The sequence below is a fragment of the Sus scrofa genome, chromosome 2 (genome assembly GCF_000003025.6).
Source record: "Sus scrofa isolate TJ Tabasco breed Duroc chromosome 2, Sscrofa11.1, whole genome shotgun sequence".
NCBI classification, from domain to species: Eukaryota; Metazoa; Chordata; class Mammalia; order Artiodactyla; family Suidae; genus Sus; species Sus scrofa.
The window spans coordinates 81372427-81386386 of NC_010444.4; the positions used below are offsets into that span (position 1 = coordinate 81372427).

Here is a 13960-nt window from a genome sequence, read left to right on the forward strand (position 1 = left end):
CCAGGTACTTCCACACGCGCGCGCGGGAGCGAGGGTAAAGGTACGCAGCTGGTGTGGGCTCCGCGCGCGCGCGGGCGCGCGCGCCCAGGTGAAGAAGTCCGTGGACGGTTCCACTGTGTGGGGCCTGTGAGGCCTGAGGGGCTGCCGCGGCCGGCGGCGTTCGAGCCGTAGCGGGACCGGGACCCCCGGCTGCAGCGGGAGCGACGCGCCGGCCGCTCGGTGGGGGTGGAGCCCCGTCGCGGCCCCAGGTAACCCCCGGCCTGAACCCTACGCCGTGCTCCCCAGGCGCGGGGCCAGCGAGGACGGAGCGATAGGGGGCGGCCGCGGGCTGGCAGGGTAGCGCAGGGACTTCCAGTGAGGCCGCTGCCTGCCTCCGCAGGGCCACAGCTCGTTGTCTCCGAACCTGGCGCCAGAGCCCCTTCGCCCGCCAGGTCCAAGTGCCCCAGTATGCGGAGCGCCTGGGAACAGCAACTCCCAGCGTGCCCTGCGTCCCGCGCATGCCCCTCTCACATCCGCTGGCGGGTTTCGGCTTCGGCTGGGGCCCTGGCGTCCAGGCAGAGCAGCAGCTCTTTGGTCTCGTCACGTCTGTCCCAAACACTTTTCCAGTGCTCCATGTCCCAGCCCCTGAAATCCAGAGCGACCCGAACCCTGCCCCGGAGTGGCTCTGCCTCTGAGGAACAGACCACAGCATGCCAGCTGCGTCGTTACTACTTTGAGGGTGTAGAAAGGTGGGCGTTCCAGAGGGTCTGTGTCTTGCCAAGGTCACACAGCTGAGGGCCTTTGAGCCCGAGTGGAGATGTTGCCGGGGGCCTAGAAGGCGATGTGGGCGTAGGAAGCTGGCCTTGGAGTAGGCAAGACACTTAAGATGGAGGGAAAACGGAGAATTCGATTGGACTCATCTCTCTGGATTTGCCAGGCTCCCCCACTCTCGCAGCCCCCGATTTTCATCTTTGGATGATGTGACAGTACCTGCTCCTTCCTCTGCAGACCCTCTGAGATCCAGTGGTGAGACCTACACAGGGGAGGGAGTCAGATATGGGAGCCCCTCCCAATGCCATACCCTCAAACCTCAAGCATTCAAGTTCAGACCCTGACCCAGAAAGTTAGGCAGGTACCACAGAAGGTTCACACACAGTCAGAGCCACTAATGACTCACTGAGGTAGGTACAGTCACTCCCATTTTACACCTGGGCAGACTCACAGAGGCGATGACTTCCTCAAGGTCACCAAGATGTTGAAAGGCAGAGCCAGGGTCCAAGCTCAAGTGGGCTGGCTTCAGAGGCTCTGTTTTTAACCATCGTTGTATGCCTGCCGCCTCAGTAGCCTATAGGAGATGAACAGCATTGCTCCACACACTAAGTGCTCAGTAAATATCTATCAGTAGTGTCCTCATCATCCTGATTTTATAGATGACAGACTGAGAATGTATAACTGGAGTGAGGCCACATGGCTGACCAAGTCTCAGAGCTGGTGCCAGAGGGCTGCAGACCTGAGCCCAGACCTGGGAACACCTTCACACACACACCCCATCCTCCCACCCTATGCACAGACAACTTCTACTTTTTAGGGGAGCCAGAGCTTGGGGCTCAGGGATGTTCAGGGTGCCTCCCTGCCCTGAGCAGAGAGGACTTGGCAGGGAGCCTATCAGTCCCCATCCTAGAGTATGAGACTCTGGACTCAGGTCTGTTGCTCTGTGGTCACTGGGAGGTCCATGCTCTGAGCTACTAGGCTGTGCTGTGTGTCCCTGGATGGTCTTTCAGTCTCTGTTCTGCCAGCTCCTCTTTGGAAGGCTACTGGCCCCTGCATCTGGAGGAGGTTTTGAGGGGGTCTTAGAAGAAAAGAGTGGAGTACTTTCTGACCATGATGTAGGGAAGGAGGCAGCCAGCTGTCCAGGCTCTTAGGTAGGCTCATGGAGCAGGGGAGGGCCCCAGCAGGAACCCGTGACCCCGCCTTCTTCCTGCCTGTGCAGAATCCCTCCCATCTGTGGAGGAGGCTTGGGGGGTGGAAGCTGGAATGTAGCATCCAGTGCTTTGCACTCCAGGGACTAAGATTTGCATCCTTCTCTGCCACTCTTCCACTCTGTGATTTGGAGCCACCTGTCTCAGGGGCCTTCAAGGTCTCCTGCCCCAAGGACATCTGTGCTTTTGATTATTGAGCAACGCTTGGGGACCCTGTCTTGGTGTTTGTGTTGTATGAGTCAAGTTTAATGTTAGATTAACATGCGACCCCAGGTTTGCCCCTTGAAGGCTCTGTGACAGTGGGCGAGTCATATTCCCCTCTTTCTCAAGCTTCCTCATCTGTAAAATGGAGCAAACACTGGTACGTAGCTCCTAGGTCATTGGGAGGACCAATGAGATGGTGATCAGGGTGGGACTTGCCCAGATCATGCAGGAAACTCTAGAACCCTCATTTCTCCACAGAATTTCGAGGCAGATGCCTGGGCGGGAGTGAACCACCCCCACCTGTGGTTGCTAGAGCCTACTGGGCCACACTTCCTGAGCCATTTTCCTCATCTGTAAGAAAGTAACAGAACCTGCCTTCAAGGGTGGGATTCCAAAGCATAAGACTTGTCAATGAGCCTGAGAGGAAAGTCCAGATTTCTGGCTTCTCTGGGAAATCTGGTAAAATTAACCACTTGCTCCAGAGAGATCCTGCCTGTGCCCAGGGAGTTTTTTCAGGTCAGGAGATGTGTTGGAGTTCCCACTGTGGTGTAGTGGGTTAAGGATCCCAAGTTGTCTGTGGTGGCACAGGCCCTAGAGCTTCCATATGCCTTGGGTGCGGCCAGAAGAATAGAGGGGATGCATTATTGGCCTCTGGCCCTGGGGGGAACCCTGAGGGGCTGTCGGGATTTACTGAGGGCCTCCCACAGAGTCAGGCATGAGCAAAGGCAGGTCAGGGCCTTCCTGGCCCTGAAGCATCAGGGGCAAGGAAGGGCACTCCAGAACCCCTTCCTTGGGCACCCACTGCTGGGGATAGAGGCAGCAGTCCCATGGCAATACTTTGTGCTGTCCTTATGCGGTTGATAACAGCCATGCTGTATACTAAGGAAGCCAGAAGACAGACCAGGAGAGGCTTCGAGGAGGCAGCCTTTGAGCTGAGCCCCAAAGGTTGAGCAGGCTTTGGCCAGAGGTGAGTAGGAGGTGTTGGGGACATTTTAAGCTGAGAGAATGGCACAGTCAGGGGCTTGGTGGTTTCGAAGCAGCGACTGGATTGGGGAGTAGTAGCTAGTGTCGCTTTCTGAGGGTGGGGAGTGGTACGGGCTTCTCACACTGGGGCCTTGGTCAAGTCGCTTCACCACCTTGAGCCTCACATGCTCACCCATAATATGAGACTGGTGACCCCTGTGGTGTCTGCCTCAGTGAAGGCTGGGTGTTAGGGCACTTACAAATACTGAGTCCTCTCAGGCCAGGAAGAGATTATTGAGGCAGGAAACAGTCATGGCAGGGCTGTGTGCAAATTAAATGGCATGAAGAAAAGGTCAGGGTGCAGGTAGGTCTGAGGTCAGAGATAGGGGAGTTCTTACAAGCTAGAGACTTGACAGCTTCCTGTAAAAGGTGAAATGAGAGCAGAGCCTCAGGAAACAGAGAAGAGGAATGGATTGGTAGAAAGGAAGAGAGAGGACCTCGCAGGCAGGGAAAGCCAGAAGGAGCACTACCATGGTCGTGGGAGAGAGGCTGCCGAGAGGTGAGCCCAAAAAGTTTGGTGGGGGAAGTTTGTCTTACTAAGTGTCACGCCCAAGCTGGGCATTAGGGAGCCACTGCAAGTTCTATCCTTACACAGGCAAGCAGCGGGTGGTTTTCACAGTGCAATCCCCTTTGTGTGTGAGAAGGATTTTCTGATTGCCTTTATAGGATGAGAAAAATAAAAGTTTTCGAGGGATTTAGAAGAAGGGGGGGTTGATGATAAGGAAATGGTTAGAGAAAGGTATTCCCATTTATTCTCATGTATGTATAGGTTAACTGTGATGGGTAGAGTTTGGCATTCCAGGTAACATCTGAGGCACTATGTCGTGTATTTGACCTTCTGTCCTTAGAGATCTGCAAACAGCATGTGGATACCATCTTTAGTTATTGCATTGCTGGCTGCACATTCACAGTGTGGTGTGACTGTTGCTGGTCTAAACACTTGGATAAACGTGTCTGTTCCCCAAACTTCTGGATTGTTTCCAGTGGATACCTTCCTAAAGGAGGATTTCTAACTCTATAAAGGAACAAAAGTTTTTTATGGCTTAAAATACTTAAAACAGGAGTTCCCATTGTGGCTTAGCAGGTTACCAACCCCACTAGTATCCATGAAGATGAGGGTTTGATCCCTGGCCTCACTCAGTGGGTTAAGGATCCGGCATTGCTGTGGCTGTGGTGTAGGCCAGCAGCTACAGCTCCCATTCAACCCCTAGCCTGGGAACTTCCATGTGCTACAGGTGCGGTCCTGAAAAAGCAAAAAGAAAAAAAGATTAAAAATATTCTTTTAGAAGTTCCCGTCGTGGCGCAGTGGTTAACGAATCCAACTAGGAACCATGAGGTTGTGGGTTCGGTCCCTGCCCTTGCTCAGTGGGTTAACAATCCAGTGTTGCCATGAGCTGTGGTGTAGGTTGCAGACGCATCTCGGATCCTGCGTTGCTGTGGCTCTGGCATAGGCTGGCGGCTACAGCTCCAATTCGACCCCTGGCCTGGGAACCTCCATATGCCGCGGGAGCGGCCCAAAGAAATAGCAAAGAGACAAAAAAAACAAAAAACAAACAAAAAAAACCCTCTTTTACAGGAATTTTCTTTAGAATTTTCAGTAGGTTATATTGTATACGGTTTTTATTTATTTATTTATTAGCTTTTTTTTTTTTTTTTTTAGGGCCGCACCTGTGGCATATGGAAGTTCCCAGGCTAGGGGTAGAATCAGAGCTACAGCTACCTGCCTACACCACAGCCACAGTAACATGGGATCCAAGCCTCATCTGCGATGTACACCACAGCTGACAGCAATGCCAGATCACCAACCCACTGAGCAAGGCCAGGGATTAAACTATCATCCTCATGGATACTAGTCGGGATCCAAGTGTACAATAGCGTATACAATAAAAAATATGTTCTCCTGATCCAGTGCTCTCGCCCAGTCTCCCTGTATATAAATCAGTCTCCTGTATATCTCTATAGAAATATCCTATGCAGATACTGTATATATCCAATTTTTTAAAACACTGATACTGTTAGGCGCTGTTCAGTATCTTGCTTTCAATTTTTAATTTTTTTCTGTTTTTCTTTTTGTCTTGCTAGGGCCCCAACCATGGCATATGGAAGTTCCCAGGCTAGGGGTCGAATCAGAGCTGTAGCTGTGGGCCTACACCACAGCCACAGCACCACAGGATCCCAGCTGCATCTTCAACCTACACCACAGCTCATGACAATACCAGATTCTTAACCCACTGAGCGAGGCCAGGGATCGAACCCGAATCCTCATGGATACTAGTTGGGTTTGTTACCTCTGAGCCACAATGGGAACTTCTGAATTTTTAAACTTGAGTTTATGAAATACACCAAAGCAGCACAGAAAATCTCACAATCTCACACACACACACACACACACACACACACACACAGCAGCCCCACCACACACAGTCTTAACAACTGTCTAACACTTTGTGCTGGTATCTTGTTTAGGGCTGTCTTGGATGTAGCCCTATGTCAGTGCAGCTTCATATAGAGGAATCAGTTATTGGCTGTATGCTTATTTGGCCTATTCCCAGCTTATGAATATTTTAAGTATTATTGGGTTTTTTGTTGTTGCCGTTTTGTTTTGTTTTTTGCTTAAATACAAATGGGGAGGCATCCAGGCTAAGGAAAACGAAGCTTGGCTTTTGCTTGGATTCAAGTATCTTCTCAGCACCTCCTCCTAGCTGTATGACCTAGGGTGAGTGACGCGTCCCTCTTGATTTTTTTTTGGCCATCTGTAAAGTGGGCAGGGTGTAGTAATCAGTCTCGTAGTTGCTAGGAAGAGTACAGAAGAAAACTAAAGATTTCATTGGGTTTAGCTTCCCCAATCCCCCTAGCAGTGAGCTCTCCTAGGCCTTGCCTAGAGCAATTAGAGCGCGGGACCACGGCTGCTCTAGCTTCAACTTGTTCCCCGCCCCTTTCCCTGGCCACGTTGGGGGCGGGGCGGTTAAATATCTCTGTGACGTCAGCGCACACCGGGCCAATCCACTTTCCCGCTAAGCGTTAGCTTATTTGCATGGGTTGTCCATTATTGGTTCGTTGGGTAATCCAGGCTGTCCCAGCTTTTTAAAGCCACCGCGTAGTATAAACAAGGCGATGCCTGGAGCCCAGGCCATGATGTCATCTCGGCGCAGTAGCTCTCGGGGTTGACATCATCTCCGGAGAGGTTGCCAACCCAGGGCTGTTAGCGCCTTCCTAACCACTCGGACTAGCTTAAAAGGCCGCTCCTGCTCCGTTCAAGGTCTCAAGGTCGGCTCCATTGCACTTCGGTGTCCCGGGCGCCGCCCCATCCCGAGGAGGGAACCATGACACAGTAAGTCCGGGCTGCAGATCTCCGTGCGGGACCCATTTTTTCCGGCAAGGAAACAGTACTAGTGGTTTGCGAGTTTGCCTAGCAAGTTAGAGTTGCAGTCAATTTATCTTGCCCACCCCAGTGTCTTCCATCTTTAAGGGGCGTACGGCCCCGCCCCTTGCCTGTGATGGCTGCGGTCACTTTAAGTGAGAAGGTGGGGGCGAGAAAGAGGGTTTAAAAAAAAAAAAATCTGCCTAAGATGGCGGCCCACTAATCACGTGCCGAGTCGCTGCGAGTGATTGGCTCTGAGTGCCCCCGCAGGGAGGAGCTCTTTATAAGGGGCGGGGCCCTCGCGGGCAGCAGCCAGCTACTGTTTGCCGGAACCTCCCGGCGCGTTCCCGCGCTCCCCCCTCCCGCCCGGCGCGCGACCCCGCCGCTTCGAATGTTGTGAATCAAATGTGGGGTTTGTTACATTCCGCTGCCGCCGCGGACAGTTCTTAAAGGGCCAGCCTCCGGCAGCTGCGCAAACCCAGCAGTGTCCTGCCGCCGTCTCCCGCTCTCTGAGGGCCTGAGCCGAGAGACTGACCGCGCGTGGGCCTCGCGAGGCAGACTCTCGGCGGACGGACAACAAAGAAAGAGGGCCCCGGAAGGAGCCGGACTGCCCCCGGACCGGGGGGTGGGGAAAGGAGCACATTGTTTCGCAGGGCGGGGGCTCTTAAAGGGTCCAGGCTGCACACTCCACCCCCCCCCCCGCCCCCTGCCCACCTTGGCCGTCCTAGATCGGGAACAAAGGAGTCAACGTGTGGCCAGGTGGCCGAAGGTGAGTCGGGACCAGAACCCCCCAGCTCCTGATTTCCGCATCCCTGGAACTCCTGCCCCCCCTCCCCTGGGACTGGGGCTGTGGTCTAGCTGGCTCCGCAGGAGTTAATCACGGGCCATCCGGAGGGGGATCGCTAGGCCTCTAGAACCCGGGACCCCTTCCCACCCCCAGCGCCCCGAAGACCAGGCCGAGTCTCTCTTCTCTAGAGCCTGAGCGCTGCGGTTGGAGAGGAAGGAGCCGCCCCCTCCCCCTGCCGCCGCCACTTCCTTTGTTGTTGCTTTTGTCTCACGCCGAGCACATGGTCCGGGATCCTCGGCTCTTAAAGTCACAGCGCTCTGGTCCCGACGCCGCAGTCTGGCCTCCAGCCCCCGATGTCCCCCCCCGCCCCAAGCTCGGCACAAAGAAGTGAGAGGGGGACGAAGGAGGGCCCTTTCTAGTCGAGTATCCGCACAACAGCCCCCGCCCCATCCCCAGGGACGGATGGCTGAGGAATCTCCCCAGACCCCGAAACCTGCTCCTGGCCCACTCTGAGGAGGGGAGCGCCAGCCCAGGAACACAGGTTTCCTCCCCGACTAATGTGACCACCTGGTTTTCTGCGTCTTTCTGGCTTTATTTGGGAGCTCCCGGAGGGAGAGGTTTCCACCCCCATTTTACAGTTGTGGCAACTGAGGCTCACAGAAGCAGAGATTTCCTTGACCAAGGTCATCCAGGGTGTCTGGGCTGGCCAGGGTCTCTTAGCTTCCAGCCCAGTGGTCCTGCCCTCTGCTGCCTCCAGCCACCACAGTTGGGGAGCTCTGTTTGCCCACCAGGCAGTGCTGGGCCCAGCCTGCCTCTTTTGGGGGGTGGTGGGAGGGAAGGGAGCTTCACAGTCAGCCTGAGTCTGCCCCTGTTCTCAAGGCCTGACTTGGCATATTTGCAAAACAACCCCCTGTTCCTGCTGACAGCCCCCAAGCCCAAAGGATATGGCAGGGTCTCCCTAGACCAGGACGGGAATAGCTGCTTGGAGCACTGGGAAGTAAGGAGTTAGCAGCCTCCTGGGGGAGGCTGGATGCAAGGTGCAGTCCCTGCTTCTGGACAGGATCGGATTTAGGGATGAGACCCTCAAGACCTGTTTATACAGACCTGATTGAGAGCCCAGCTCAGCAGAGGAGTGGTGAAAGGCACAATAGTTAGTGGCCACCTGGGCACCCTTGCTGTTTGACCTTGAGCAAGTTACTAGCAACAACTCTGGGCCTCACTTGCTTCTCTTCATAGCAGGGCTAGTCAGGATGCCTGAAAGAGAAAGTTCTCTTGATCTCCTTTAGAATTGGGGTTAGTTCTATGGGCTGCTGATGGTAGTGAGAGTCAGGTGTTGGGGAATGGAGGCCTAACAGACCAGCTAGGACTAATTCTGTCCCTCTCTGGGTTTGTGGTCTGGAGCAAGTTACTTCCTTTCTCTGGATCTCCATTTCCTCAACTATGAAGTGTGTGTGTATTCCCCCTGGGCCATCTCTGTTCCCATTCAGGAACCAGGGCCCACTCCCTTACCAGCTGGGGTATTACTCAAGGAAAGCGTATCTCCCAGCTGCCTCCTATAGACCTTGTAGTGGCACTTGATTTCTGCATGGAGGGTGGGGGTAGAGGTCAGCCTGTCCTATTTCTGAAAGTGATCATTCTCACCTAAGGTTTCATTACAAATCACTGCTGTGGCCTTTGAGCAGTCCTCACCAGTCCACTGGGAGGTGATTATTGGGCCTTTCCCACTTTACAGATGAGTAAGCTGAGGCTCAGAGAGGCAAAGCAGTGTGCCAGATCTTCAGCTAAGACTGGCCAGAAGTCAGGGTATCACATGTCAGAATGCAGGCGTTGAGGAGTTTCCGTTGCAGCTCAGCAGAAACAAATCCAACTAATATCCATGAGGACAAGAGCTCAATCCCTGGCCTCTCGCAGTGGATCAGGGATCCAGCCATGAGCTGTGGTGTAGGTCACAGATGTGGCTTGGATCCTGAGTTGCGTGGCTGTGGCGTGGGTTGGCAGCTGTAGCTCCGATTCGACTCCTAGCCTGGGAACTTCCATATGCCCTAAGTGTGCCCCTAAAAAGCAAAAAAAAAAAAAAAAAGAATGCAAGGGTTGACACTCACCTTTGGCACCATCGGCCACAGCTAGAGGCTTTCTGTCTGGTGGTTGGGTTTCTCAGCTCCTTGCCACTTCCCTTTTCTGAGAAGTGGGTGTCTTTGAAGCGGCTAGTCTCTGCAGAGCAGATTCCCATGGGCCTGGGCCTCTGTGGTTCCACACCCTTGAGCCACCCAGACTTTAGCCAGACAGCCTGGCACAAGAGGAGCAGTTGAGGCCACTTCATGCACAACTCCAACTGACTGGCCTTGGACCTCACCTCCCTGAGCCTCAGTATCCCTACTTTGGAGGGAAGTATTATAGGTCTTATTAACATTCCTCATAGGCAGGACTGTGGGCTCCTGGGATCTCTGGGGTCTGTTAGAGCGGCAGTTCTCTGGCACCTGCCTGTGCTGTAGGAAACTGCTGGGGAATTTGGTAAAAATCTCGGTTGCCCTTGTTTTCCAGCCCTCCAAAGATTCTGATCCAAAAGCTCTGGGGTGGGCCAGGAGTCTGTTGTGTTCAGTTATTTGGGGGTTTCCTCTGAGTCTTTGTTTGCTCCACTGGATTATCAGCAGGAATCAAGGAGGCTGTGTAAGGATATGTGTGTAAGGATATGCACTTGACCCACACCAGGGGTCACGAAGCCAGTTGTTACCCCTGGTGGGCTGGCAGGGAATGGGCCTGGCTGGCTTGGAGAGAAAGCTCATGTTGGAGGCGGGGAAAGCAGAAATGAGGGCCCAGTGGGATCAGATTTTCTGCCCTCCCCCCAATCCAAGGCCAGATTTTTATGTAATCTTCCAGTTTTTAATCATTGGTGCTAACTTCACTGCTGCTAGACTGTGGCCTTAAATCTATGTAATCGGCTCTCCAGTGTGCATTTACCACATCAGGCCTGCCCTGTGCTGGACACGGGCTGGTCACTGGGCCCTGCCCACCCCTCTGCCAAGTGCTGAAGCCCAAGTTGGGTGGGAGAAGTATGAATTCCAGCTCTCCCACTTCCCGGCTGTGGCCTTGGCCCTGTGCTGTCTTAGCAGGTGGAGAAGAACCTCCATTTCAGGCTTATTTTGAGTGTTAGGACCCATGCATGTAAAGCCCTACCCAGAGGAAGTATTCTTCCAGCTGTTGGCAGGAAGGAACATGATGTTGAGACAGTACACCGGTTCCTTAGCTGTGTCAGCAGGGAGGCAACATGTAAAGCTGGGCATGAAGGAAGCATAGGAGTTTTGTTAGCTGGAGGTGGGACTCCCTGTGGCCAGAACTGTCAAAGGCTAGTCCTGTTGGATGCACCCTTCAGCTCTGCAGGGCCTGACAGGTCCCAGAGCTTTCCCTGCCAGGGCCTCATTCCAACCTCTGAAGTTAATGAATGGTCCCCCTACCTGGACCCCAGCTCCTCCCCCACCCCACTCCCACTCCACTTCCTCCCTTAGGTTTAAGTTCTTGCTTCCTCTTTTTTTCTCAGCAAGCCCCACCTCCCACTCGGGAGCTGTGTTGGGTCAGTTTTGTCAGCCTCCCCACCCCCCTAGTAAGAACCTGGCTGCAGGCCAGACCCACCAGTCCACCAGAGGCTGACTTCCTTCATCGCCTCCTGCCAAAACCCTTGAGCTAAACCCCTACCCACTGACAGCAGGGTACAGCAAGAGGCTTGTAGTCAGCCCACCTCCCAGCTTTGACACTCACTGTGGGGCCTTGGACAAGTCCTTTCCCAGTGGAGCTAACAGTACTTTCCATGAAGAGTAGGTGATGTCCCACCTGGGTAGGCACTGTGGAAACAGGCTATGGAAAGAAAGTATACCATTAGCCATCTGTACCCGTGAGTTCCACATCCATGGACTGAACCAACTGCACATTGAAAACATTTGGAAATGGAGTTCCCTTGTGGCACAATGGGTTAAGGATCCAGCGTTGTCACTGTAGCAGCTCTGGCCACTGCTGTGACATGGGTTCGATCCCTGGCCCAGGAATTTACACATGCTACAGGTATGCAGAAAGAAAGGAAGGAAGGAAAGAAAGAAAGAAAAGATTTTGGGGGGAAATATTCCGTAAAGTTGCAAAAAGCAAAACTTGAATTTGCCACTTATGTAACATTTACATTGTGTTTACATAGCCTTTACATTGACTGGGTATCATGAGTAATCTAGAATTGATTTAAGATCCATGGGATCTAACCTGCATGTAGGTTATATGTACCTGTTACACCACTTTATATAAGGGATTTAAGCAGTCTCAGATTTCGGTCTCTGTTGGAAGGGGTGTGTCCTGGAACCAGTCCCCCTGGATGTCAAGAGACAACAGTACTGACTTGTCACGAACTGGGAACCCCCAAGGGCAGAAACCCTGTCAGGACCACTCATCTGCTAATGGTGGAAGAGAACTGTGGCCCAGGCCTTGTTGAAATCCATCTTGAGCCAACCAAATGGAAGGGAGGAAGCTGGAGTCCCCACAGGAACCCCAGTTACCTGGAGGTCAGAGTTGTAGACCCCCACACCAGGACAAGGTTCCCTGGGAACCCCATCCTGAGGGAGCCATACAAGAGCCACCTGCCTGGAAACATGCTGACCAGTCCTCTGAATTTAAACCCTGAGGGGGACACTGATCTCATTTTCACAGAACAGGAAACAAAAACCTAGGCTCCCTGCAGGCCAAGCCTGACCCTGGTGTGTCAGGCCTAAACCATGGAGAGCACAGGGGCATGGTGGACATCAGTGGCCTCTGGAACCAGGTGACAGAGGTTTGATTCTGTCTCCCCAACCCCTAATGGAGCAAGGGACCAGACATCTCTGGCTTAGTTCCTTCGTCTGTTTGCCTCCTAGGGTTGTGAGCCCCAGCCCAGCCCCTCCACCCCTCTGCCACCCCTGATGCAACCATGGGCTCTGGCAGTGACTAGGTGGCCACCCTCTGCCCCTGTGGGTCAGCGGCGATTCTCTGCAGGAACCAGTAGCCACCCAGGCCAGCTCCGGGGAAGGTAGGAAGGAACCTCCCAGTCCTGCCTGGAGCCCCTGGTGCTGGGGTTGTCAGCTGGGGATGGGGCATGAGGGCCAGGGGTGGAGGGGCCCAGGGCCCTGAGCCATCTTCCTTCCCCAGTGGGTAGTGACCTTGGCTTCTCTCCATACTCTGTGAATGAGGGGCCCCAGTCAGTCCTACTGGGGCCTCCTCTCTGTGGTGCAGCCCCAGCCGCGAGGGCCCCCTGGCCAGCCCGCCTGCCCAGGATGAGCGCTTACCCTCCCAGCAGCCACCGCCCCGACCAGCACACCTCCCCGTAGAGGAGCGCCGAGCCTTGGCTCCTGCCGGCGGGAGCCCCCGAATGCTGCACCCAACTTCCCAGCAGAGCCCGTTCATGGTTGATCTTCACGAGCAGGTAGGCAGAAGGTTCTCTGCCCCCCCGCCCCCACCCACTGCCCCCAGCCTCTGGTGAGCCAGTCTGAGAAGCAGAGGGAGCAAGCCCTGACTTCACCTTGCTGAACTCACTCCACATTTGGGGAGGCCTTGTTGTACAGGTTGGTAAATTGAGGTGCAGAGAAAGGAAGGGCCTTCCCTGGGGTCACATGGTGGGTGAGTGGCAGAGCTAGAAGCCCCTCCCAGGTTCCCAGAAGGGTCTGCTCTCTGGGGTGGTGAGGTGGGGGACAGTCAGGTCTGTACCTGGGTGAGCTCCAGCTAGAGAAAGGAGGGGAACTGGTTCCCCAGGACCTTCCCACTTGGGGGCAGCTAAGTGGCCTCCCTACAGTTCCTGGGTCTCTCTCTCCTACAGGTGCACCAGGGACCTGTGCCTCTGTCCTACACAGTCACCACAGTGACAACCCAAGGCTTCCCCCTGCCTACAGGCCAGCACATCCCTGGCTGCAGTGCCCAGCAGCTCCCAGCATGCTCCGTGATGTTCAGCGGGCAGCACTACCCCCTCTGCTGCCTCCCGCCCCCAGTGAGTGAGCGCCCAGGCTTCCTATCCCACCTCCAGCTGAAAGCCCCAGCCAGTAGCAGAACTGAGACAAGCTTAGGATTCCCATCAAGGCTGTGAGCATCTACTCGGCTCCAAGCCACAGCCCTGTTCAGAAAAGTGTATGCATATTCACATACAGTGGGAGAGCATTTCAGAGTTCAGGGACCTCCCTACATCCCAGTGCCTGCTTTATGGTTGTGGTTTGGAATTGTGATGTCCCTATGGGCTTTAAGAGTAAGATGTCCTGCCTGGTGGCCTAGACCAGGGATGGATGGTCCAGAGGATTTTGGTTGGGACCTCTTGCTGGGTGGAATGGCTCCTGGTCTTAACCACAGACATAGACCCAGCCCATAGCCCAGAACATTCTCCAGCCTTCACCCCCTTTCTCAGCAGCTGATCCAGGCGTGTACCATGCAGCAGCTCCCTGTGCCCTATCAGGCCTACCCCCACCTCATCTCCAGTGACCACTACATCCTGCACCCCCCACCGCCAGCTCCACACCCCCAGCCCACTCACATGGCACCTCTTGGGCAGTTTGTATCGCTGCAGACCCAGCACCCACGTATGGTGAGTCTGGGTGATGGGTCCGACGCTAGAGGGGATGGCAGGAGGGGCAGGGA

At 54.5% G+C, this 13960-nt stretch overlaps 1 protein-coding gene across 12 annotated transcripts in view; it reads left to right on the forward strand.

Annotated features, from left to right (window-relative positions):
* Positions 1 to 13960, forward strand: part of RNF44 (ring finger protein 44) — a 17806-nt gene continuing 3846 nt past the window's right edge. The window contains exons 1-5 of one of the 12 annotated variants that reach the window (XM_013994879.2): positions 1 to 40; positions 12220 to 12371; positions 12575 to 12764; positions 13155 to 13322; positions 13731 to 13907. In XM_013994879.2, coding sequence (XP_013850333.1) covers positions 12265 to 12371; positions 12575 to 12764; positions 13155 to 13322; positions 13731 to 13907 — 642 coding nt within the window. In that variant the 5' untranslated portion in view covers positions 1 to 40; positions 12220 to 12264. The other 11 variants (XM_021084425.1, XM_005661464.3, XM_021084428.1 and 8 more) reach the window with 11 other exon arrangements.